The 27,898-nt window shown below is 45.8% G+C and overlaps 1 protein-coding gene across 2 annotated transcripts in view; it reads right to left on the reverse strand.

The window, feature by feature from the left end:
* Positions 1–27,526, reverse strand: part of CHPT1 (choline phosphotransferase 1) — a 77,175-nt gene extending 49,649 nt beyond the window's left edge. Inside the window, exon 1 of one of the 2 annotated variants that reach the window (XM_068276968.1) lies at positions 27,118–27,526. In XM_068276968.1, the coding sequence (XP_068133069.1) occupies positions 27,118–27,360 (243 nt within the window). In that variant the 5' untranslated portion in view covers positions 27,361–27,526. The remainder of the gene's footprint in view (positions 1–27,117) is intronic. The other variant, XM_068276967.1, reaches the window with a different exon arrangement.
* Positions 27,527–27,898: the final 372 nt, after the last annotated feature.

Below are 27,898 nucleotides of genomic sequence, written 5' to 3' on the forward strand. Positions count from 1 at the left end.
CTCTAATCACCCCCAGAGACACACATCAATCACCTCCTGTCACCCCCTAGCACTCCTACCCATCAGATCAGGCCCTAATCTGCCCACTGTGGGCTTCTGATCACCCGCCCACACCCTCAGATCCCCCTCAGAACCCTCCCGATCACCCCCTGTCACTATCCTAGTGATCTAAAAACAGTGATCAGTGAAAACTGTCACTTTTTTAGTATCACCAGTGTTAACAGTTAGGCCAGTTATTTAGCTAGGGCCCTTCATTGGGTAGTTAGTGTCAGTTAGCACCCAGCCCACCACACCGCAGTCAGTCACTAATTAGTTGCTGATTAGCATCATCACGGTCGCTAATCAGCATTGCTGCTATATAGTATCTGTAAGTGATCATTACTGATCGCAGTCAGATCTATATTAGGGTCACTAGGATACGCAGTGACAATTTTTTTTTCTGATCACTGCAAAAAAACACTGTACAATAGCTGTGGCGCTGTAAAGATCAGTTTTGATTTTTTTTAATCAAAACTCCAGGACCACAGCTTTCTACTTCACAAGTACTCCCTTTTACTAGGTAGGTGCTCTTTTTCCTGGGTAGTCTCAGAGGAATACTCCTAAATTTAGCAGTCCACCATGGCAAAAAAGGTGTATTCCGCTGATTGGGTGTGATTGGGAAGCCTCATCCGACGAATCATCCGGGTCAGAATATGTACCGGTGAACAGCAGCAGCTCTCTGACCGATAGCAATGACGAGGTTGAGGTCCCGGCTAGAGCCACGCGCACCACATCCCATGTCACTGGACCGCAGGATCAGATTCAAGGGCAGCAGAGTGGTGCTAGCGCTGATCCGAGTTTTCTTGGTGAGGCATGCACCAGCAGAGTAGCATCTCCTGGACCTAGCACCAGTGCTACCATAGACCTTGGTGAAATGGCGAGCACCAGCATTGTAGTAGAAAGTGGTTCGATGGCACGTGCATTAAGACCCGAGTCGAAGCCACCAGCAAAACGGGCCCCCAGAGGTGCTGGCAAATCCCAATTGGCAATCCCCTGGTTCCGCCACGCCCGTACGGCCCCCTTTCATTGCTAAGTCTGGAGTCCAGGTGGAGACAGATAATCTAGGATCGGCCCTAGACTTTTTTCTTCTGTTCTGCACAGTGGATCTCTATGACTTAATTGTGGCTGAGACCAACCGTTATGCCACACAATACGCAACCGCCAATCCGAGAAGCTACCATGCCCAGCCTTTTCGGTGGAAACCACTCCAAGTTCCCAAACTTAACTTTTTTTGGGCCTTCTCCTTAACATGGGTCTAGTCAAAAATAATGCATTACGGTCTTATTGGTCTACGCACCCAATACATCACATGCCCATGTTCTCTGCTGCCATGTCTATGTCACGATTTGAGAACATCCTGCACTTCAGTGCCAATACAAATTTTCATCTAAGAGGTGTTAATGTCATAGCTGTATGTTAATCCAAGTTTCATATATATGCACTTAATAGATATAAGGTGACACCAATGTTTAATAAGGCTAATGTACCACAGATGATTCAGGTGAATAGAGTTACCCTTTAAAGTTAGTCTCAGATTCTTTCTCTGTAGACATGCTTTAGCTAAGACCTGGTACTGTGTGAGTTTTTGTCTTCTCAGGAATTTCTAAACAGATATGGCGTGCCTGATACTGCAGCCTCCCATCGGGGGATGATTCGAGTCACGCAAGTAAAGGCCTTGAAAGTAACTATGAGAGCAGGATGCTGGAGAGATTGTGTGCTGTAGTCAAGACCAGGTGCAAGGCTATGAGAATTCTCCGCCCTCTTGGAGTGAAAGAAGAAGACCCTTAGAGACATATATTATTATTGGACAAGTAAATTACATCATGACCACGTAATTCGGGGTATAAGAACTGGTGCACAGCGGAAGTTGAAGCAGAAACCTTAAACTGCCTTGACTCTTTTGCTAGGCTTAGCTGGGTTTCCCTCATGTATACATGTGCTATTTTTGAATAAAGCCACAAGTTGTTTTTTCTTTGCATCTCCTGACTTATTTTTGAAATCTTGGTGTATTGGTAAGTAAGTGACTTCCACATTTTGGTCCTTCGAAGCGGGATCGACTGTTTCACCTGGGGTACATCTCTGAAATATGGGGGTGATGATCCCAGTCATCCCAACAAAATAAGTCCTCCAGGGTGAAAATTCCCTGTAAAAAGGGGCAAATTCTCAGAGTGGTATACCCAGACGGGACGGAGCTTGAATCCAAGAACCAGGATTTCAGGAGATGCTTTGAAGAGCAGCGGGCTTTACCTTTTTGGTGTGCTTGTGTGTGAATGTGTGGCCGGCCACGGATTGAGCGGATTAAATTGATTGTCAACGCCGAGAGCTATCAAGTTGCATAAAAAAAAAAGTAAGTAGATATTTGATTTTATTCGAGTACTGTATGACAATTGAGTTAGCAGGGGTATACCTGTGATCTGTAAAAAAGCTGGCAATTTTACAAATTGTCAGTCGTGGTATCTGCGAGGTGGAATAGATCCTCATTGACCGGATGAGGAGAAACAGCGGATACCACGCAATAGCCACAGGGCAAAAGTAATCCAGGGCGAAAGTGCAAGCCGGATCTAATCCAGGGCTACAACTGCCGGGTTGAATTCAGGGCTCAAGTGCAAGTCGGATCTAATCCAGGGCTACAACAGCCGGGTTAAATTCGGGGCTCAAGTGCAAGCCGGATAATAGCCGTGGTTATCATCACTGATTTGCTAGGCTGGGTAGTAATTCTCGCGAAGCACGCCCGAGTTACAGCGGCATTCAGTGAAGCGTACTATTCAGCAAGTCGGCCCTAGCACAGTATCGGTCCACTGGGGGGCAGCGGCGGCTGAGCAGTCACATCATAGGAAACAGGTGACAGGTACCCCGAAGTAGAGTTGTCAGGCAGGATGGGGCAGAATGCAACTAAAGCTCAACTTCTCCGTGCAACGGATGATGAACTTCTCATGCACCGTAAAGACCCCCGCTTGACGGAGAAATGCGAGGTCTGGCATGAGATGTTCAAATTCCCGGGCCACTTACACCCGAAACAATGCAGGGCATTGATAAAGGCTATAGAGGAGAGAAGTAAAGGGAAATTGATTTTGCAGAATAAATAAGGTTTGCAATTGACGAGAGAATGGCGAGATGAAGCTGACAAGCGTAAGAGGGAACTGTGCTCCTTTTATTTTGGGAAGAAAGCGAGTGATTTGGAGGGTGAATATGGTCACAGTGTGACTGCGCAGGATGTTGAGAGCGAGAGTGAAAGTGAAAGTGGAGAGGTGCCTGGAGCTGAGGCTGGAGAAGCACAAAGGCTGAGGCAAAGATCCCAATCCCCCTAGCGGGGTCCAGACCATAAGTCAGGACATCCAGCCCGCTCCTCAAGTACAGGAAACATCAGTGAGCCCACTAAGTCCAAACCTGTTAATAGACAAACTGAGGTGACAACGTCTGATAGACAGTTGCGGGGACGAATAACCTCAGGAACCCGAGGCAGAGCATCCTCAGCCTCGGGCATCAAACAGGAGGTTGATCAGTTAGCTGTGACAACGGGAGATCTGAGAGTAAGTGCAAATAGTGAAGAACAGCCATCTCAGACCCCGCCGAAATATACCAACATTTACCCACCGCTTCCACACCCTCAACTTCCTTCCTATAATCCAGGCGCCATCTTTATGCACCCGATGGCAGCCATGTCACAGCTCCCGGGTTACGCCACGTTACCATATCCATCTTCCACCACATTGCGACAGCCGGCGGTGACCATTCCAGTGCCTACTGAAAAGTGCAACCCTGAACCCGCAATGCAAATGCCTATGATAGAGCTCCCAAACAGAGCAGGGCAAACCATACATGTTTACAGACCCTGGACAGAGGACGACATGTTGAATGCAATTAAGACTATACCAAGCCCGAGAGAGGATGTGGTTGAATGCGTTAAACAACTGACTGAGTTGAGACGGAGTTTTAAGCTGACTGCCACTGAATGTGAGAGAGTTGTGAGAAGAGTCTGTGGAACTGGATGGGTGAATGTCGAGGGTAATTGGAGTGCATGGGGGCCTGGACGACTTGCGACTGACCCGCCAGTGGAGTTGGATTGGGATAGCACGACCTTAACCACTAGGTGGGATGCATTGATCCAACGAATGATAACATTTTATAAGATCACCCCAGATTTTACCAAGCTTTCTACGATTTCCCAGAAAGCAAACGAAAGCGTGGATGATCTGGTAGCACGGGTCATGGATGCTTTTGAAAAATACAGTGGGTTGCAGAAACCTGCAGTGCTTGATGGCACTACACCATGGGAACAACAGCTCAAAGCACAGATTGATAGGGCTTTAAAGGAAGAATTACAGTGGACCATTTATAAACATTTGATTACATGGCGTACGTGCAGTGTAACAGAGTTTTTGGAGTATGCGGAGAAAATTCTGATAGAAAAAAAAAAAAGCGGGGACAGAAGAGACATCCTGCTGCAGAAGCCTCCTATTCCTTGTCCACCTGCAACCAGGGCGCGGGTGAGGAGGGTGCATACAGCGGAGATGTCTCACGTCCCCGTCCACGTAGATTTGTGCGTGACTATGCTGGAAAACGAGAAAGAGGGGAATGTTTCATTTGTGGAAAGCGGGATCACATTGCACGAGACTGCCCAGAGAATACGGCCAATCAAACCAAGCAACAAACCCAGTCTGCATGACTAGGCAGGGAAGAGTTGAGCCGTGACACTATTGTGATTGAGATCGATTATGCTGACACAAAAAAGCCTGAAATCCTTTTGTCTGTATCGAGTGTTAGAATCAAGTTTTTGGTTGACACTGGTGCATGTAGGTCTGTCCTTGGGACTGGTTTAAATATCCCGTGGGAAAAGTTGGGTACAGTCGTTACACGCAATGCCGGTGGTGGGTTTGAAGTGTCCCCAACCACTAAACCGTTGCAGGTTTTAGATGAAAAGTCAGGCAGAGCTGTGTTTTGCAGTTTCATAATCTCTGCAAGGTGCCCAATTAATCTGTGTGGCAGAGACTTGATTGGTGATTTGAAGTTGACTATTGCTCCCGGTCCAGAGTCACTGCAGATCCATCGTGCTCCTGTGGCAGAAGCACCTGGCGTGCATTGGTACGGTATTATTCTGCCAAATTCACTCCTGAACTGGATGCAGCAGGATGCCGGTCCGGCTGATACATTTCAGGAGGTAGTATGTGTGGCACACATCACCACACATTACATAGCAAATGGATGCAGGGATTTGGACTATGAGCAAAAGTACCCGATGAGGAGAAAAGTCTGTGTAGAGATTACCGGACTATGGGAAAATGCAGAAGGTTATGTTCTGTATGAGGTTTCAATCCCAGGCTGGGACAGTGTTGAGACAGACGGCATCCTGCAGGATGAGCTGTTTGCTGTCCCAAACTCCGCCCCTCATGCTTCACTGTACAAACTGCAGTGGGGACGTTGGGAAACGGCCGGGATTCTATTGAACAAATGGAAAGAAGGAAGTGGTGAGGGCATTTACTGCCCACGCCACCTTCAGACCACGGGAATGCTGATACACCTGACTAAACAACCTGAAGAAGCTGACAATGTTGACTTTGCAGATGCGTCCTGACATGAGTTGTCCGGTGTCCCAGACAAGCTGTGGGCACAATCTGACACTGACGTGGGCCTGATACAAAATTCAGAGGAGGTCATTGTAGTTGCTAAAGGTGCGTACCGGCCTTACAAAAAACAGTTCTATCAGCCCACTGTTAAATATTTAGGACAACTCATTTCAGGTGCAGGACGAACTATTGAGGATACGCGGATACGAGCTATCCAAGATATACCAAAACCTGTGACAAAGAAAGACATGATGACGTTCCTTGGGACCCTTAACTACTGCAGGGCCTGGATTATCCATTGCTCAGCACTGGTTAAGCCTTTGTTCAATGCCATCCACACTGACCCAATGGCAATGACTGACAAAGTCACCTGGACAGATGACTTGACTATGGCATTTGAGAGGTGTAAGTCTGCGCTGCAAGATCCCCTGGTTCTAGCCTTCCTGATTATACGAAGGTTTTTAAACTGTATGTTGATTGCAAAGATAAATGCATGACAGCTGTGATGACACAAACTTGGGGAGACAAACAGAGGCCGCTAGGTTTTTATTCTAAGCCTTTGGATCAGGTTGCATGTGCCTTGCCGTCTTGTGTACAAGCTGTTATTGCTGCTTTGATGGCTGTTGACATAACGGCCACCCTGGTCCTCTACCATCCACTAGAGGTTCTTGTGCCCCACGCAGTGCATGCTCTTTTGTTGCAGGATAAAATGACGTTACTTACTCCTGCCCGTCACTTGTATTGCACTGCCACTTTGCTGGGTCAGCCTCACCTTACAGTGAAACGCTGTACCACACTCAACCCAGCAACTTTACTCCCGACCCCGCTGCAGAGGGTGTTGAGCCCCAGCATGATTGTGTCACAGAGTCACAAAAGGTCTTTCTGCCCAGAGAAGACCTGAAGTCCGAACCAATACCCGGAAGTACGCTCGTCTTTGTCGATGGCTCTGCCTCCAAAGATGCCTTAGGAGTGAACAGAGTGGGATATGCTGTTGTTACCCTGGATGCTGTTTTGGAGTCTGGTCCTTTACCAATCTCCTACTCCGCACAAGCTGCAGAGATTCATGCACTTACTCGAGCCTGTGCGTTGCACGAGGGTGAAGTTCTCACTGTTTACACTGACAGCCAGTATGCGTTCTCTGCTTGCCATACCTACGCTGCACAGTGGCAGAACCGTGGCTCGTTAACTGCGGCTGGGAAACCAGTCCGCCATAAAGACTTATTGCAACAGCTCCTTGATAGTGTACTGCTGCCCTCGCAGGTAGCTGTGGTAAAATGCATGGCACACATGCGTGATGACTCTGACGTTACCCGTGGCAACAATCTTGCAGATGCTGAGGCGAAATTGGCGGCGCTGCGCACTCTCCCAACTTCTGAGCCATCCCATCCCTTCTGCCCACTACACCTGCCGCCTCCCTTTCATTCCCTGCCACTGATCCCTCTCTGCCATCAGCCCCCTCCCCTCTCATCATTCCATCCTCTGCAGCGATCACCACTGATCTCTTAGTGGAATTCCAGAACAATGCACCAGCAGCTGAAAAGGCTCAGTGGGGAAGGGCACATGCAACAGTTAATGATAGCGGCCTCCTCTGTGTCAATGATGCCTTATGCCTTCCCAGACTTTTGTACAGATTATTGGCTCTTGTCTTACATGGGGTCACCCATGTCTCAACGGGTGGTATGATGGCCATAGCCACGAAACATTTTTACTGTCTGGGCATAAGTATCTTTTTTTAAAAAGTTTGTCTCACAATGCACTGTATGTGCCCAGCACAACACAGGAAAGGGATTAAAGCCACCTATTGGTAAAACACCTACACCACATTACCCCTTTCATACCATTGAACTCACTGCAAAAGGGCACCCATTCCCGGTCCAGGGACAGAATAGACAGCATCCTGTGACGGGAGGTGTTGGCTCCTGGGCCCTGGAGTGTGAGGAACATTTGCCTGAGCTCCAGTCAAGACAACGTCACAGCGGGTGGAGGGAATATTAGAGATTTTCCTCCATTCAAAGCGGGCACAAGCCCTGAACAGGATGATTGAGGAGCTAGATTAGGGAGAGTTGGGGCCCGCTTACTTCCCAAAGTTCTTTAAAAAAAAAAAAAAATATATATATATATATATATATGTGTATGTATGTATGTATGTATGTATGTATGTATGTATGTATGTATGTATGTTACGGCCAAAACCAGAAATCGGCCAATTCTAGAATTGGCCGGCCGTTTCTAGAACTGGCCGATTTGACGTCGGCCAAAGTCCAAAATGCTGGGAAATTCTGACATTGGCCGGCCAGTTCTAGAAATGGCCAAAGTCAGTCGGCCAAAGTCCAAAATGTACAAGTCCCGAGTCCTTTCCGACAGCACAAAAGGCACTCAGAACCTCGTCTCTGCTCTGAAAGATACAAAATAGCATAAGAACCTTAAGACTCAAACACACTCTAAGCGCTTTTCTGAGCGCTTGATTAGCGCTTTCTGAACAATTTTTCAAAATATCTCCCATGCACTTTCACTTAAATTGCGGTAAAAATCGCCACGATTGCATACTTTTTTACGTGTATGTGGCGATTTTTTTACCGCAATTTTAATGAAAGTGAACGATTTTTAAAAAGTGCTCACAATGCGCTAATCAATCGCAAGCGCTCAGAAAAGAGCTTATAGTGTGTCTGAGCCCTTAAAGAAAAACGTCCTTTATTACAAAATGTATTTGTTACAGCGGATAATCTGCAGTGTGTCTACATCCTGCTTTCATGGAAGCAGACATATTATCCTGTGTTTACCAATTACATTCCTGAGCCGACCCAGCTGAGACATCAAATTTCAATGGTGATTAGTCACAGATGAAGAGGAATTAGACAGACTAAATTCATACAGGCGCATTTCTCCGTTTTTCGTTTGTCCTGTGCAAGAGTTCAGGTCCACTTATGAGGGGACAGGGAGAGGTGAACTGCGCAGCCAAAGTGGGAAGGCAGACAGAAGAAAGCAGACGGGAGGCAGAGATGCAGCGTCAGGAAAACATGTGGTGGAGAGTGGGGAGCTCATCAAAACATCGCTGGGGAACAGCCTGGGAAGTTGGAATCAATGGAGCTGAATAGCAGGGGAGACGGAGGCGGGGAACTCATCAAGACATCGCAGGGCTCAGCCCGGGAAGACGGAAGCCTGGGAGTCAAAGAGCAGGGGAGGGGAGAATGAGCCGAACAGCCAGAGAGACAGCGGGGAGCCGGACAGCCATGGAGACAGCAAGCAGACGTGAAAGAAGGGTGAGGCGAGCTGATAGGAGGCAGCAGGGACTCAGAACTTCGGGACTTGGCCGGCCACATCTAGCCAGAATGCGTTCTGGCCGGCCAAAGTCCACAAAAAGCCTCCATTTCGCAAACTGGCCGCTTCAGCCGGCCATTTCTAGCTTTGACCGGCCAGAACCCGAAGTGGCCAGACTTCGGGTTCTGGCCGTAACATATATATATATATATATAAAAAGAGAGAAGAAATGGGAATCTTGGATACAGGATACTTTAAGACTCCAAGTGGAAAGGGAGTCATTATTTCTATGCTTTTCATTGGGACATTGTGGATAGTGTTAGAAGCCCTAGAGCATTTCCAAACACCTCCTTCAGCCTTTCCACAAACTGATAATGTAACTCACAACCGACCAAGGGTTAAACGGGATGCCATAAATATAGGACTGATGCGAAGAGGACAGGTTGCTGTAACAAGAGAACACCAGAGCTTAGTGTTCTGGTATAATTCTTCACAAATACAAGTGGCGACTTACACCTTTGACTACTGCCAGGTTGTGCAACGTTGTAATTGGCACTGCAGCCTTTATGAAAAAGGACAATTTTTCATTTGTGTGACTGATGACCATTGGGGGTATGAATGTAGTTCTTGGAAAGTAGCTGCCTGGAGCACAGGTACTGACTGGGGATACAGACCTGATCCTGCCATGACACGGATTGACAGAAATGGGGTGCCCCTTCGCTCAAGGATGACCTTAACAACAGCTGGGGGAGCCTGTATGCCTGGAAAACTAATAGATAGTTCCCAGCGCCTGACCCTGAATATAGAAAACCCGAGCCCTGGAGATGCAGGAACGTATGTGATAGGCATGCATGTCCCAGGGTATACAGGGGGGCCTCTGGGGAAGTTTTCGCTCAGGGACATGTACAAAAACCCTGAGTTTAAAGTCATGGAGCATGAGGATTAGGAACCATGGGTACAGGCCCTGGCTAACCCTACATTTGAGGAGACCATTGCCATGGAGACAGGATATTCAGATACTAACATGTGGCTTGAATGGATGAGGTACACAGCCAAGCAACACAATATGTCGGATTGTTATGTATGTGCAGGAGCAAGGCCACACCTTGGCGCTGTGCCACTTCCCCTTCCAGAGGGGGGTGAGAAATGTTTTCTGTCACTCTATAGGAGTAAGGGTCAAACCCCAGCCACAACAGATCCACTCTGTAAAATGTGGATAGACAGATACCCATTGAAGGAAGGTACCCCTGATCAAATTGACCACTCAGCAACTGTGTACAAGGGTAACTATACCTGTCATAACAGTACGAATTCAGGTGGAGTAGATGTGGGTGAATTTCCCCCTGGTTACTGTGCTGTAATGAAGCAAGCAGACCCTTTCCTACTATTTCATCAGACACACTCCCTTGGTGATATCTACTGGTTGTGCGGTGATCTTAAATTACGCCCTAGATTGCCACCAGTGTGGAAAGGTCACTGTGCACTGCCCAAACTCATTATGCCCATACATATGTTTAGAGAGAGTGATCAGGATTTTGAAAGAGAAGCCCACAAGATCTTTAAGAGAGAACTTAAAGGTAACCTGGACCCACATGGCTTTTTGGATGCAATAGGTGTGCCCAGAGGGGTTCCAGATGAATTTAAGGCCAGAAACCCGGTGTGGGCAGGGTTTGAGTCTTTGATTCCACAGATCACCATTAACAAAAACGTGGAGTGGATAAACTACATATATTACAATCAGCAAAGATTTGTGAATTTCACGTGTGATGCTCTGCAGGGCATAGTTAATGAGTTAGGCCCAAACTCCAAAATGACATTTCAAAACAGAATGAGTCTGGACATGATGCTTGCCGAAAAAGGAGGAGTTTGCAAATTTCTGGGACTGGGCAGGGCCTGCTGTACCTACATTCCCATTGAAACTGGCCCTGATGGACGGGTGACAGAAGCTTTGAGGAAACTGACTGACCTATCAGACGAGTTAAAAAGAAACTCTGGTGTATCAGATTCCTTTACAAAATGGTTCAATGACTGGTTTGGAAACTGGAAGGGTTTCCTAAAAAATGTTGGTACCATGATACTTATTGTGATACTCATGTTCAGTTTTTTGGCTTGTTGTGTTATACCCCTGGCCAGGAAATACTTGGGCAGTTTCATAAAGCAGAAAACTGATGCAGCCATGTTTTCACTCCAACATGAGGAATACAATGACAGTGAGGAGGAGGACAGCTTTATGGGGAAGCACAAATTCCCAAAGATTGACTTCTCAGTTGTGTAGATTGTTTGATATCTGATAAGATAGTACACTAGAAGCAGTAGGCATTTAGAGTTGGGCCGAACCTCCGATTTTAGGTTCGCGAACCGGGTTCGCGAACTTTCGCGAAAGGTTCGGTTCGCGTTAAAGTTCGCGAACCGCAATAGACTTCAATGGGGATGCGAACTTTGAAAAAAAAAAAAAAATTATGCTGGCCACAAAAGTGATGGAAAAGATGTTTCAAGGGGTCTAACACCTGGAGGGGGGCATGGCGGAGTGGGATACACGCCAAAAGTCCCCAGGAAAAATCTGGATTTGGCGCAAAGCAGCGTTTTAAGGGCAGAAATCATATTAAATGCTAAATGACAGGCCTAAAGTGCTTTAAAACATCTTGCATGTGTATACATCAATCAGGTAGTGTAATTAAGGTACTGCTTCACACTGACACACCAAACTGTTCACTGAACAGAACAGGTATACAGTGGCGGGTTCACTGAACAGAACAGGTATGCAGTGGCGAGTTCACTGAACAGAACAGGTATACAGTGGCGGGTTCACTGAACAGAACAGGTATGCAGTGGCGGGTTCACTGAACAGTACAGGTATGCAGTGGCGGGTTCACTGAACAGGTATGCAGTGGTGGGTTCACAGAACAGGTATGCAGTGGTGGGTTCACAGAACAGGTATGCAGTGGTGGGTTCACAGAACAGGTATGCAGTGGTGGGTTCACAGAACAGGTATGCAGTGGTGGGTTCACAGAACAGGTATGCAGTGGTGGGTTCACAGAACAGGTATGCAGTGGTGGGTTCACAGAACAGGTATGCAGCCAGGGACAAGCTAAGCCTAACTAATCTTTCCCTATGAGAGAGAGTGTGCAGCAGCTCGCCCTACTCTCACTAATGCAGGCACACGAGTGACCGTAATGGTCGCCGCTGCCTGCCTTTTAGTAGGGAAGGGGGGGGGGAGTGGCTCCAGGGGCTAGTGTAGCCTAATTGGCTACACTGGGCCTGCTGACTGTGATGTAGAGGGTCAAAGTTGACCCTCATGGTGCATTATGGGGCGAACCGAACTTCCGCAAAAGTTCGCCTGCGGGACGCGAACGCGAACCACTGAAGTTCGCATGGAACCGTTCGCAGGCGAACCGTTCGGCCCAACTGTATAGGCATTAAATAAACATATATATATATATATTTTGCAATGCTACAAGGCTACGATGAAAGCGACTGCTAGCTTCCATTATTTAAGAAGTGTTTCAAGTCTATGTAGTTGAACCCCTTGCCACCTTATACATATATATGTGCAACAGGGGGGTATGTTAATGTCATAGCTGTATGTTAATCCAAGTTTCATATATATGCACTTAATAGATATAAGGTGACACCAATGTTTAATAAGGCTAATGTACCACAGATGATTCAGGTGAATAGAGTTACCCTTTAAAGTTAGTCTCAGATTCTTTCTCTGTAGACATGCTTTAGCTAAGACCTGGTACTGTGTGAGTTTTTGTCTTCTCAGGAATTTCTAAACAGATATGGCGTGCCTGATACTGCAGCCTCCCATCGGGGGATGATTCGAGTCACGCAAGTAAAGGCCTTGAAAGTAACTATGAGAGCAGGATGCCGGAGAGATTGTGTGCTGTAGTCAAGACCAGGTGCAAGGCTGTGAGAATTCTCCGCCCTCTTGGAGTGAAAGAAGAAGACCCTTAGAGACATATATTATTATTGGACAAGTAAATTACATCATGACAACGTAATTCGGGGTATAAGAACTGGTGCACAGCGGAAGTTGAAGCAGAAACCTTAAACTGCCTTGACCCTTTTGCTAGGCTTATCTGGGTTTCCCTCATGTATACATGTGCTATTTTTGAATAAAGCCATAAGTTGTTTTTTCTTTGCATCTCCTGACTTATTTTTGAAATCTTGGTGTATTGGTAAGTAAGTGACTTCCACAGAGGCCAGCCTGCTTACGACTGGTTCCACAAAATTCGGCCCCTCATAGACCACCTGTCATCAAAATTTGCATATGCCTATACCCCTGAACAGTAATTTTGAGGCATTTGGTTTCCAGACTACTCCACACGGTTTTGGGCCCCTAAAATGCCAGGGCAGTATAGGAACCCCACAAGTGGCCCCATTTTAGAAAGAAGACACCCCAAGGTATTCCGTTAGGTGTATGGTGAGTTCATAGAATATTTTATTTTTTGTCACAAGTTAGTGGAAAATGAAACTTTGTGAGAAAAAAAAAAAACTATAAAAATCAATTTCTGCTAACTTGTGACAAAAAAAATAAAACCTTCTATGAACTCACCATACTCCTACCGGAATACATTGGGGTGTTGTCTTTCTAAGGCTACTTACACACTAAGACGTTGCGTTTTAGGGGACGTTATGGTCGCATAACGTGCCCCTAACACAACGCATGGTGGTGTTGAAGTTGGACGTCAGATTAAGCTGCGTTACGCAGCTCTCAAAGCAGCCGCTCCAGGTTAGTGATAGGAAGTACGGATCTTTTTAAGGATTCGGATCATTTGAATCGGATCATTGAAAAGATCCGGATCTTTGCACCGAATCATTTCAATCATTTTACTAGGGACGCAGACTGGGTGAAATGACTAGCAGGACAGGACTTTCCCTGCACTGTACATTCTGTATGTTCCTGTTTCTTCCAGACAAACATCCACTGTGAACCGAATCTTTCATTGTGATGATCCGGATGATTCGACTCACAAAAAAAGATCCGGATCAAATGAACGATGCGTTCATGATCCGGACAACACTACAGTCCTACCACGATTCTCTGCAGTGCAGTGAATATTAATTAGCCATGTGGCTGGCCGCGGAGGAGGAGGGGAAACCTCCTCCCCCAACATCACTGAGCATGTGCTAACAGTATAACGCTGCTTAGCCCAGTATAACGTACAGCATGCAGCACTTTGTTTAAACGTGCTGCGTTACTATGTAACGCAACATGGGCACTGTGAACAGCACAATTGATTTTACAGTGCTGTGAGTTAGGCTGCGTTACTGGCTGCTGTAACGTGGGACTTTAACGTCCCACTGTGAAACCAGCCTAAAGTGGGGTCAGTTGTGGGGTTCCTATACCGCCCTGGCATTTTAGGGGCCCTAAACCGTGAGGAGTAGTCTGGAAATCAAAATGACCTGTGAAATCCTAAAGGTACTCCTAGGACGTTGGGCCCCTTAGCACACCTAGGCTGCAAAAAAAGTGTGTCACACGTGGTATCGCCGTACTCAGGAGTAGTATAACGTGTTTTGTGGTGTATTTTTACACATACCCATGCTGGGTGCAAGAAATATCTCTGTAAATGGACAACTTTGTGTAAAAAAATTAAAAGTTCTCATTTACAGAGATATTTCTCCCACCCAGCATGGGTATGTGTAAAAATACACCCCAAAACACATTATACTACTTCTCCTGAGTACCACGTGTAATACCACGTGTGACACGTTTTTGCAGCCTAGGTGCGCTAAGGAGCCCAAAGTCCTATGAATTCCTTTAGGATTTCACAGGTCATTTTGAGGCATTTGGTTTCCAGACTACTCCTCACGGTTTTGGGCCCCTAAAATGCCAGGGCAGTATAGGAACCCCACAAGTGGCCCCATTTAAGAAATAGTGAGTTCATAGAATATTTTATTTTTTTGTCACAAGTTAGTGGAAAATGAAACTTTGTAAAAAAAAAATAAAAAAAAAAAATCAATTTCCGCTAAATTGTGACAAAAAAATAAAACCTATGAACTCACCATACTCCTACCGGAAGGAATACATTGGGGTGTTGTCTTTCTAAAGTGGGGTCAGTTGTGGGGTTCCTATACTGCCCTGGCATTTTAGGGGCCCTAAACCGTGAGGAGTAGTCTGGAAATCATAATGACCTGTGAAATCCTATAAGTACCCCACATGTGACCCCATTTTAGAAAGAAGACACCCCAAGGTATTCCGTTAGGTGTATGGTGATTTAATGGATTTTTTTTTTTTGTCACAAGTTAGGAGAAATTGATTTTCTGATCTATCTAAAGTGTTTAGGAACATTTTTTACTAGGAACAGAGTTCCAATAGATTTCAGTATGAAATCGATCTGATGGCATTTTGTTGCCATCAGATTTCCATTAGGTCCAATGAAAAGTGATAAGCCCTCTCCAGAGATAAGCCACATTTTTCCAACATGTCAGATTGATTGAAATCGATCGAAGTCGAACACAAAATCGGCCACAAATCGATCGAATGGTCAAAAATCTGCTGAGTGTACGGGCCCCTTTAGTCTAATTTTTACAAAAGCTATGGATTTGGTTCAAAAATCATCCAACTCCTCAGTTTTTTAAAACCACTGACTCCCTGGTACCTAAAATTTCTCCGACTCCGAAGCCCTGCAGGTAACACACTTGACATTTGCACGCGGTTTTCTGCACACCAAGTGTGTTTCTATGCAGAAAAATGTGCACTTTTTTTTTCCACAGCAGCTAATGTAATTGATAGAGATAACTGACAAAATGTACAGAATCATGATGCAGAATCTCATTTTTTTTCTGCACGTGAAAAACACATTAATTGTGAACTAGCCTATTGATTAACATCAGTTCTCAGTTTTTCTGTGCAAAAAACGCACACGAAAATAGTCAAGTGTGTTCCCTGCCTAAAGGAAATGATCAAAATGCTACATACTGGTGAGATAGTTTGTTACAGTGTAATGCTGGGAATACACGATGCGTTTTTGCGTTCGTTTTTGCCGTCGTTTTCGCTTTCGTTCGATTCTACTCTCGATTCACTGCTCGATTCTCCTCTCGATTCCTTATCTTTCCTTATCAATTACATTCACTTGAATGAGGAGAATCGAAACGAAAGTAGAATCGACCAGATCCAACAGGTTGGAATTTATCTATCGAACCCATCTATCTAAAGTAAAAACTTAACGTGTATTCCCAGCATAAGCCTTTGTTGCAATGGAGCCAGTAGTAATTGTATAACTTCAGTTAGTATTACACAACATTGTAACTTTTTATCTTCCAGAGAACTCTGTATTCAGGTAATAATAAATTACCTCAATGGTCAAATATGTAAATGTCTGTGACTGTCACGGCAACAGAGCTCTTGTGTCATGTTAGCTTTGGAATGCTGAGGTGGCAGATTGACATATCTGGTGACAACAGGAAAAATAAGCAGTACTGAGTAAACAAAATCTGGTCATCTTCCAAAAAGGCTCCTCACCACCTATACATTCAGTATTTACCTGCTGGCTTAGCAGTAGATAATGACAGCAGGTAAGCCAACAAGAATGAAAGATTACTAAAGAGGTTATAGAAAATTCAAGTTTCCAGTCTTCTTTTACTGGAATTAGCGACTGCTGAAGCAGAACTTTGCACACGGCTAATCAGATTTAAAACCATGACGACTTAATAACTTGATTAATTATTAAATCTGTCAGTTAATCATTTACTGTGAAATCAAATTAACCTCATGTAAAGGTCTGGTTTTGCCCCGGCTAATTCTGGTTCCTGTGTAGATCAAACCTCCACCGGAAAAAATTATTTATGCATCACTATAGAGAAAGAGAAACATCTTCTGTGGATGTGAACACTCTCAAAGAAATAGAAATATGTCCCGCTAGAGATATAAAAAAAAACAACAAAAAAAAAAACAGCACTTTTTAATGTCTATTTTCTAAAAGCGATTTCTACACTTAACCCCCACTTTCTGGAGCGATTTCTGGGAGTGCGATTTTGGACCCTGCATTCCCCGAATGAAATCGCTGTGAAGATGCTGCAGGCACTTCAATTTCATTAAATCACAATCACGCCTGTAAAAATAGGCATAGGTTTGCATCAGAGAAGCGTTTTTGCGAGCCCCAGCAATACACCAACTACACAAAGTGGGAAGAGCTCTAGAGGGCACCTGCCCTTGGGGTACTTTCACACTAATATACTGCATGATAAACAAATGAGAGATGGAAGAGCACCTAAAACACAAAAAGGAGTTGTTGTGTGCCCAAGCCCACAATCTCAGTACCAATGAGATCATTCAAAATCTGCACAAAGGGGCTGGCACCACAAAAATAAAGGTAAATAGTTAGCTCTTTATTAAGGTGTCATTAAAATGACATAACAGTCAAAATTGAAGGCTTTAGGTGCGACATTTTAAAATGATTGGTGTATCGATTTGCATGTTACTATATAAATGGGATATGTAATCGATTGTATTATGGCTGAGTGGCTTGAAAAAGCACTTCCACAGCTTGAAACAGCGAGCTGTTGCTGCTAAAGCCTTTCATTTTGACTGTTATGTCATTTTAATGACACCTCAATAAACAGCTAACTTTTTACCTCTATTTTTGTGGTGCCAGCCCCTTTGTGCTAATATACTGCATTATAAATGAAACTTTATTCGCACTTCAATGCAGCGTACAGTTTATAGCTGACACCTACTGACACTAGTTGTATTTGGCCCTTCTCCACTTGTTTTGTTGCCGATAGGGTTTTCAGCAACGTACAGTTAGGTGATCCGAAGGGATGTAAAAAATGCATAGACTGCACTGTCCCGTGTTTCCATCCATGCGCTGCGATTCCCAGCGAAATCGCAATGCATGCTTGCAAAACAAATGTACACAAAACCTACCGCGATTACATTCATTGTAAATTAATGGGATTGCAACCACATCAGGGAGAATTGCGTAGCAAGGCAGTGCCATGAGTTGCGACAGCCGCCTGTGTTGCAAGGAAGTGGCCTCATGTGCACATTATAACACAATGCCCCGGTGTGAGACTAGCCTCACAGCTGCTGTCCTGAGTAAGGGCTCAGACACACTATAAGGCCCAGTTCACACAGAGCGGATTTGGATGCGATCCGCCGGCCGCATCCGCCTGTTAATCCGCTTGGGTAATGTATTTCAATGGGCTGGTGCACACCAGAGTGGTAGGCGTTTTGCAGCAACGCATACTCGCGGGCTGCAGCATTTTTTGGATTTCGGAGGCGTTTCTGCCTCCAATGTTAAGTATAGGAAAAACGCAAAACGCTCTGAAAAACGCCATATCAGAGCGGTTCTCCAGGTGTTTTTGTTACAGTAGCTGTTCAGTAACAGCTTTACTGTAACAATGTATATAATCTGCTACACAAAAAAACACACCGCAAAACGCTAGCAAAACGCTTCATAATAAAAAAAAAAAAAAAGGCTTCTAAAACCGCTAGTGTTTTGCAGATCTGCTAGCGGTTTTTGGTGTGCACTAGGCCTATGTGCTTGCGATTGAGTATCGCTTTTTAAAAAATGCTCCCATTCACTTTCATTAAAATAATGGTAAAAATCACAAAAATCGCCACGATCACGTACATGTAAAAACGTACGCGATCACGGCGATTTTTAAATAAAAAAAAAATGATAGTGTGTCTGAGCCCTAAACTTGAATTTCACACAGGGCTAATGAGATTCGTAAGGGTAAGATTATTAATTACCTGCCAGAGCAATTAAGTAAGACTGTCGGGTAATTAATCATTACCGTTCCAAATGTAATTAGCCAGTGAAAGTTCTGATTCAGCCACTGCCAATTCTGGTTCCTGTAGAGAAAAAAGAAAAAAAAAATTTTTTTGAAGGTAATCTCCATTTATTACAATCAGAAAGATTCTGCGTCTGAGTCTGCACAATGAAAATAAGTATTTTCATCATGTAATAACAACTGCTTATTTTGTATGGATAGAGAAAATGCACGAGGCCTCTTTTCCTAAAGCATCTGACAGGCGGTGAATTCGCCACCTCTCAGCTGCTCCCATCCACTAGCCAGGCACTTGCCACATGCAGCAGTCAGGCGGCGCACCCTCCCCTCAATTGAGTTGCATCTGAGCGTGGTCAGACGCAGCATGAGTGTTTTTCACAGCATGGTTACGCCACCACATGTCAGCGCTTCATATGTTTGGTGTTGCAACCGCTGCCATGTGGTTGCATTTTAATTGAACCCGAATGTCAGTCATGGGTGGCAAACGGGACACTGATCTGCTTGACAAATCTGTTAGCCATGGAAAAGAGGCCTGAGTGTGCACTCGGTGGCTCAGTGTTCTCCCCAGGCTCTTATAGCTGAGTGCTCCACCCAGCTAGTTTTGGTGAGCACCCAGCTGTCATCAGCTCACCACCTCCTCTGCTTTAAGCAGAGAAGTGCCAGCCCTGCATTCTGTCATCTCGCCCCACCTGGCTACTTTTTCATGCTACTCGGCTACTTTTTCATGCCACCCGGCTGGAAAAAAATTCTGGGGAGAACACGGTGGCTAGTTGCACACTGAGGTGTTGCTGTTGAATTGCACATTCTGAAATAAAAATAAATAAATAAAGTAAAGAAAAAAAAAAAAACACACCACACACAGGATTGCAACGAAAGGGAAAATAAAATTATTCTTACACTGCAGCGGTAAAAGCACATGCCGTCTGGTAATGCACAAAATACATTGTGTTATTCTGACAGTATCTGCTGCACATTTGTGCCATTAGGGTACTTTCACACTTCGTACATTGTGTTAGGCAAACCAGGCTTGCAATTGCGAATTTCAATATTTTGCAGCTCAAAATTTCACATTGTTACCACGATTTGCAAGTGTGATTCCAGTTCAATAGAATTGGAATCACAACTTAATTGTCCCCCAAAGCGCTGCATGCATTGCATTTGCGACTGATTCAAATCGCAAATGCTGCAGTGAGAATGTATCCATAGGGATACATTAGCAGCAGTGCTTTGCTGATCACTATAGATCTGCAAAATGTTACCAGTGTTCTCCCCAGGCCAAACTAGGTGGGCGGGCCGCCCGGGTGATTTGAAACCCCGCCCACCTGCCAAAAGTGCGGAGGAGCGCTCCATTGCCTACTGTCAATCAGCACTCGGGTCTCGCACAATAGCGAATGCCATCGCTGAACCCTGCAGGAGCGCTCCTCTGCCTGCAGTGATTGACTGGTTGGGCGGGTTGTAAGGGGCTTAATTGGCACGCGGCAGGGCATCCTACAGTGCCGGTAGTAGTGTGGGCTAGGAGAAGCAGGAATGCCCACTGCATGCACATCCAGCACCTCGGGCAGTAGATAACAATGTCACTGGCTCCGGGCTCCCTCAGACAGAGCACCAGCTGCCTGATCCATGCTGTCTCCTCTCTGCTATGCCGGACATACTACTTCCTGTTTTTATGTGCGCAACATCGCACAGAGAAGACAGCGTGGACCAGGCTGCTGGCTGGCGCTCCAGTGTCTGAGGGAGCCTGGAGTCAGAGAGGCTGTATCTACCACGCGGCGGGGGTGAGGTGAGCTGCAAATCCTTTCCACTAGCCCATCAGCGGCCAGACTCCAGTCTGAGCCACCCTCCCCACTAACCATCAGCTTCTGGCCTGATCCACCCCATTAGCTCACATCCTGCCCACTACCTACACTAGCCACCAGCCTGACCACCTACCAAACCACCTCACAAGCCTGACCACCTACCTACACACCCACCCCACTAGCCACCAGCATGACCACCTACCTATCCACCCCACTAGCTACCAGCCTGACCACCTACATACCCACCTCACCAGCCTGACCACCTACCTACACACCCACCCCACTAGCCTGACCACCTACCTACACACCCACCCCACTAGCCTGATCACCTACCTACTCTACCCAACAACCCACCCACCCCAGTAGCCACCAGCCTGACCACCAACCTACCTACCCACCCCACCCCACCAGCCTGACCACCAACCTACCTACCCACCCCACTAGCCACCAGCCTGACCACCTGCTCACCCATCCAACCTACTAGCCACCAGCCTTACCTCCTACCCACCCCACCAGCCTGACCACCTTACCTACCCACCCCCCTAGCCACCAGCCTGACCATCTACCTACCAACCCTACTAGCCACCAGCCTGACCATCTATCTACCTACCAACCCTACTAGCCACCAGCCTGACCACCTACACCCCCCCTAGCAACCAGCCTGACCACCTACCCACCCATTCCACTAGCCTGACCACCTACTCACCCACCCCACTAGCCAACAGCCTGAACTACTTACTAACCCACCTCCCCAGCCTGACCACCTGCCTACCCACCCACCCCTTATGACCTTAGGGCCCTTTTCCACTAGCTACGATCCGCTTCAGGAAGCGGATCGCAGCAGTGTTGCTGATTACCGCGATATCGCAGTGCTCATTTCCCACAAGCATGTGTCGCTTTTTCCGAATCGCAATTGTCGGGCAATCGTGCTCTATTCCTGGCAGCTATATGGCGCAATCACAGTAGTGGAAATTGTAGGTTGCATGATTGCAGCGCAATTGTGATCGCGCTTCCTAGTGGAAAAGGGCCCTTATTTCCCCACCCGGCTACTTTTTCATGCCACCCGGCTGAAAAAAAATTCTGGGAGAACACTGGCTACCAAAGCACCCAGTGTGGTGGTGCCTGACCCTAAGACACCCTCCCGGTGGTGCCTAACCCTAAGACTTCCCTGATTGGTGGTGCATAACCCTAAATCCCCCTCCTAAAGCTCCCCCCCCCCCCCCCGCAAAGCCGCAAATTGCGGCTATGAAAGTACATTTCGGAGCCCGATTAGCGGCAACAGAGGGCAATTTCCGCAGACAGGAAAAAAAAAAAAAAAAAAGCTTGTTGTTTACCACTTAATATTGTATAAAAGGTAACTTTTTTTTGTACAAAGTAGGGAATAAATACAATTCAAGTTGCAACTTCATAAAAACCAGTGTTTAAAAACGTTGATAAACCACACTGTTGATCAACAGCATTATTGATACATATATTTGCTGTGACTAACCTGACCTGACCTAAGTATTTGCTAATACGGATACACTTTTGTGAAATGCCAGGAAAAAGCACTAACAGCATTTGCACACATATATCCAAATGGAACTAGACAATTGAACATGGGTCATTAACTTGCTGACACAACAAGCCACACTTAAGGCTCGTACACAAGCTTGAATAAAGTCAGCTAAGGCAGCCGAAAACGATAACCTTAGCTGATAATCAAGCGTGTGTACGGAAGGCCCCAACCCACCTGCACAACCAACATCATTCTTAGCGCAGCTTCCCCACCAGCCATCACACACGCACCGCTCTGTCATACCTTCACATAGCAACAGAACGCATGGGGCTTGATTCAGAAATGGGTGCTAAGTGTTAGCACACCAGTGAAAAGCCACTTTGCATGTGCTAACACGCTTTGCACGTGCTAAGTAGTTAGCACATGCAAACTACTTAGCACTGTAGTTAGCACATGTAAACTACTTAGCACATGTAAACTACTTAGCACCCTAGTTAAAAAAATAAAAATAAAAAAAAATAAAAATCAGTGTTTATTCAACAAAGAAAAGGAACATATGACAGAATATGCAGTGTAGCAGTGCACCTCCTAACTTTTCCAACAGTAGCTTTAGCATCAATTATCACTGTGGAAGATGAGAGGTATTGTTAACAATAATATAATGATCGTCACATAAAATATAGAGCTCAGATTAAATTAAAATTTCCAAATATTCTATCTTTTACAAGATCATAATTAGCAAGACCAGGGGTATTTAACCATGGAGCTTAGCACCCTAGTTAGCATGGTGCTAAGTAGTAGTTTGCATGTCCTAACTACGGTGCTAAGTAGTTTGTATCTGCTAACTACTTAGCACCCTAGTTAGCACGCCCAAAGCCTTTAGGCGTGCTAACTGGGTTAGCACCGTTTACTGAATCGAGCCCATTGTTAGCTGCATAGCTGACATGTCTGTACTGGCCGGCCCAGTGATGTTGCTCAAGGGGACTGAGTCCCAATCATCAACACAAGTCAAAAGGTGTGTATGTACCTTTAAACAAAGATGTTTTCCATAAGGCTAAAAATTCATACCAATGTTAACTCCTGGCATTCAATTGGATGCATCTCTGGTGAACAATATTTACAACGTCTAAGGCCTGGCACCCACCGGGTGTGCTGTTGCAGCGCTTACCTATCGGCAAAGCGATACACCAGTGTATCCTTATGGGGGATGATCCCACAAGTAGCGGACAGTCGCAGAGGGATCACACATTGCTGTCAGCAACATTTTGGCAGCAATCGCATCAGTGGCTGCAGTAGCCAAATCGTGATCGCTCTTGGAATTTATTTCAAATCATGCCACTTCTGCGATTCCACAAATCACAAATCGCAGAGGCTTTGTGATTTGCCGCAAAGCACCTGTGGTGGGCCCACACCAAGCGTTGTAACAGACTTGTGAAGAAACATTAAATGAGCATTTGGTGTGGGACAAGTGCCAGTGACTTGTGATGCAATAAACAGGCATTCACTCACTTCTTGAACCCTCCGAAGCAGGCTTTTGTGACCTGTTCTCACAAACACATACTTGGCACTGTACAATCCTGGATATGCGATTGCCTTTGGCTGAGCCCCAGCAGCTCAGGGACACTAACTAAGTACAGTGTTCCTCAACCATTAGAGCTATCTTCAAGAGAACCTGAGGCGTACAAATACAAAAATAATTGAAAACTTGCCTAACTTCCAGAGGTCCACACACCCTCCTCCTGAGCCCTGCCAGGAACCCTCTGGATGTTGGCATCCACACTGCTCTTCATGCATGAGTGTAGCTGTACTGTACGACCACACCTGCTCAGTAGGAAGGAGCCATTCATGGATGAGTGACTTCAGCTTACAGCACGGGCTTGGCCGTATTCCTGCGGGTGCAGTACAGCCATGCTCATGCATAAAGAGGAGCGCGGCCACAATAACATATTGGACAAGCTTTTAACAGTTATGTTCTGAGGCTCCATCTGTCCTGCTGAGACAAGGGAAGCCTGTGTACTATCCAGAGGCTTCCCACTACCTAGGTAAGTATGTAAATGTTTTCGTCTGGGCCACCTCGGGTACACTTTAAGCCTGGTACACACATCCAATTTATTCCCACCCCGCACAGCTGCACCCCTCCCAGATCTGCACGTCACTATTGAAAATACTACTATCCACCCTACCTCCCAAGCCCGCTGTCTAGGCGTTACTCTGGACTCTGAACTTTCCTTTACAGCCCACATCCAAGGTATTGTCAGATCCTGCAACTTCCACCTCCGCAACATCTCCAAGATCCGCTCCTACCTGTCACTTGACACCACTAAACTCCTTATCCATGCTCTTGTCATCTCCCGCCTAGACTACTGCAATTCTCTTTTATCTGGCCTCCCCTCTAACCGTACTGACCCACTTAAATTGGTAATGAATGCGGCAGCCAGACTGATACATTCTTCTCACCGCAGTGCCTCTACAACTCCGCTCTGTAAAGCACTACACTGGCTCCCCATCAGCTTTAGGATCAATTTCAAAATCCTGTGCTTGGCCTACAAATCAGTGCACAAGACCTGCCCGACCTACATCTCTGATCTGGTCCACAGGCACATACCAGCCCGCCCCCTCCGATCCTCCAATGACGTGCGCCTAGTCGCACCACGCATAACTCAGTCACACGCACGATTGCAGGACTTCACCAGGGCTGCCCCTACTCTCTGGAACTCTCTCCCACCAGCCGTCAGACTCGCCCCCACCTTTAATACCTTCAAACAAGCTCTCAAGACTCACCTCTTCACGCTCGCATACCCCCCTACACCAGTATCATAATATGTTCTGTTAGACCCCCTCTCAAAAGACGCACCTATTGTCTCCACCCCACCCTTTAGATTGTAAGCCTCTGGCAGGGCCATCCTCCCTAATGTACCCATCTTGATTATGCAATCTTACTCACAACCACCCTTCTTGTAGACTCGAACAGTCTCTATCTTGACCTATGACAATGTATTGTTATCAAATCATTTGCATGATCTTGTTTTGTTGTGAGTTTCCGTATGTTCTACCTGTATGTTAACCCATTTATCTATTGTGCAGCGCTGCGTAATATGTTGGCGCTTTATAAATACAATAAATAATAATAATAATAATCCAATTTTAAATTGACCAATGAATGGCAAATTCTACCACTTCTATATAGTATGAGAACTTACCTACAAAATGGACTCAATTCACTAAGCTTTATCAAACACTATCAAACGTTTGATAATTTACCTCATGGGTAAAATCTAAATTTTGAACTCACTAAGGTGTTATATATATTTATCGAATGTTTTATCGATAAACCGTTCAATAAATCTATAACACCTTAGTGAATTCAAAATTAGATTTTACCCATGAGGTAAATTATCAAACCTTTGATAATGTGTTTGATAAAGCTTGGTGAATTGAGGCCCATGTGTTCCTAGTATTCAGTCTGTTGTAGCCCCCCCCACCACCACCACATAGAGGTGGAAAATTAGTCAGTGATCAGCCAGTCTAAATTGGATGTGTTCATGCAGCTTCAGCCTTAACTGGTGCACAACATGAAATTTTTCGTCAGATAGATGGGTCGAATAGATCATTTCCGACAGGTCCGATCTGATTTCCATTTTTCTTATCGATTTACATAGAAGCGATCAGAAAAAATGATCGGGAATCCGATCGGATCTGTCGTAAATTATCTATCGACCCATTTATCTGATGGGAAATTGGTGTGTACCAGGCATTAAACAGTCTCTCAGATGCAGTACTTACTTGTATCCCCTGAATCATCATGCTATAAAACAGCTTTCGCGTATATTATTATTTGTGTGGATTTATATAGTGCTGACATCTTTCACAGCACTTTACAGAACACATAGTCCTGTCACTGACGGTCCTACAGAGGAACTCAATCTAATCCCTACCATAGTCATATGTCCCTATTACAGACTACGGTCCATTCAGCACTTGTCTAGTTTAGGGGACCCAGCAGGAAACCTCATAAGGGACATTTCTCAAATTGCAGCTCCTTCTACAGCAAGAAGCATTGTGAATGGCCAGATAGTGTGCTCGTAGTTTACTTCAACTTATCTGAAACCTAATAGTTTGAGAGGGTGCTGTCCACCCAATCACATTAGCAGAATTTCCCTATGAGGTTTCTTGCTGGGACCATAGACTAGCGCCATACATCCATTGACATGAATGGAGGGTTTTAGACAGCGGCCTAGTTGTATGAGAGGGGTGTAAGCAGAGTAAAAGAAAAGGCTTAATGATTACCACTACTCAAAGTACATACAAAGGTGATTATTACCAGTACAGCACCAATTGAGGGTTAATGACAGCCACTGGAGTGGGACAAGAACAGTTACAACCTCTGTATTCTGTATTAGACTAGCGCCAACTTCGCTCCTGAGTTTACTCCAAGGAGTTATTTGCAAACTTCACCAATAAAATACCTTTAAAGGTAACAGTAGATCTACTTACCTGGGGCTTCCTTCAGCCCCTGGAAGCCTGTGTGTGCCTCGCCAAAGCTCCGCGCTCCAAGCCCATCTCCAGGGCCCCCTCGGTAGCTGTAGCCTACCTGGCCGGTGACCTCTGCGCATGCTAGAGCGTGCGGTTGTGCTGCTCTAGACAGCACTCCCGTGGCTGGTAGCATTGTGCACAGAACGCTCCTGGCTACAGGAGCGCAGTCTCATGCTCATGAATGTGCAGAGGCCATCGACCTGGCCAGGTCGACGGTTGCTACAGAGGAGACCGGCTTGGAGTGGAGCTGCACACAAGGGAGACATAGCCTTCCAGGGCCTGGAGGAAGCCCCAGGTCAGTAGCTCTGATTGTGTAAAACGTAGTGATATTTACTTTAAAGTTTCCACCATCCGAGAGAATACTAAAAATAACTTTTTAACTGATACTACGTTTTACTTGTTTCAATTTAAGTGCTGAAAAGTCATTTTTAGACAAGATGAAAAATTATCTCCTGGGAGAAAACTTAATTGGATGAGATACATAAGAACGTTCATGTAAATATAACGTAGGAAAACTCATTGGAGAAAATAAAATAATAAAACCTACAATATTCTTCACACAGAACTGCAGCCTAAAGTAACACCTGACCTGGCACTAAGGCACAACGCCATAGAACCTGAAAGGCGACACTGCTCAGAAGTATAAATAACAATGTATCGCCAGCGTTCCATTGGTGTCACAACTTACTTCCTCGGTGGCCGTGGGGCAGTAACAGGCGAGGATGACGGTGGTCAGGACATTCAGCACCAGTCCCACCATGGTGATCGTGTTCGGGGCCAGCCATAGAGGCAGCTTCTCCACCAGCCAGTTCCAGTAGATCTGCATGAGGTGCTCACTGAGAGATCGCCCTGTGGCGCTGTACTTGTGCTCCTCCAGCCGCTTCAGCTGGAGGGCTGTGAGGGGCTCCGGCAAACACAGGACGGCCACCATCCTGGCTGACAGCAGCAGCCAGCCCCGCTCGTCTGCTGCTCCCTTCCGTCACCGCAGCGCTCAGGGGGCCGGACCTGTGAACTTCATCCCGGAAGACCGGGGCAGCCTGGGACAGCCGAGCCGAGCAACTCCTCTGCCTGGCTTGTCACGGGAGAACTCAGGGTGGGAATGTTTATTGTGTACTGCCTATGACTGCCTAGAGCTCTTAGCACTGGAGTTTACTGCTGCAACTACAAACCTGCTCAGCCTGTAATTTCTCTCATGCATAAATACATTTACTGGGTCAGACTAAATAAATGAATAAGGGAATCCTCCCGATTCCCAGCTGAAAAGGGACGGTGTTGTGAATGTTTTGCAACTTTGTCAGATTTTGTAACCAGTTGCAATTATTTATAGGTCCTATTATCAGAAAGCGCATCCTAACCAATTGCTTAGCTATTAGGGCTCTTTTCCACTATGGAATGCGATCGCAATCGCGTTTCAATTTCCACCATGCGATTGAGCTACTTTACTCATTATAGTCCAGCTCAATTGCATA

The sequence above is a fragment of the Hyperolius riggenbachi genome, chromosome 3, assembly GCF_040937935.1.
Source record: "Hyperolius riggenbachi isolate aHypRig1 chromosome 3, aHypRig1.pri, whole genome shotgun sequence".
Lineage (NCBI taxonomy): Eukaryota > Metazoa > Chordata > Amphibia > Anura > Hyperoliidae > Hyperolius > Hyperolius riggenbachi.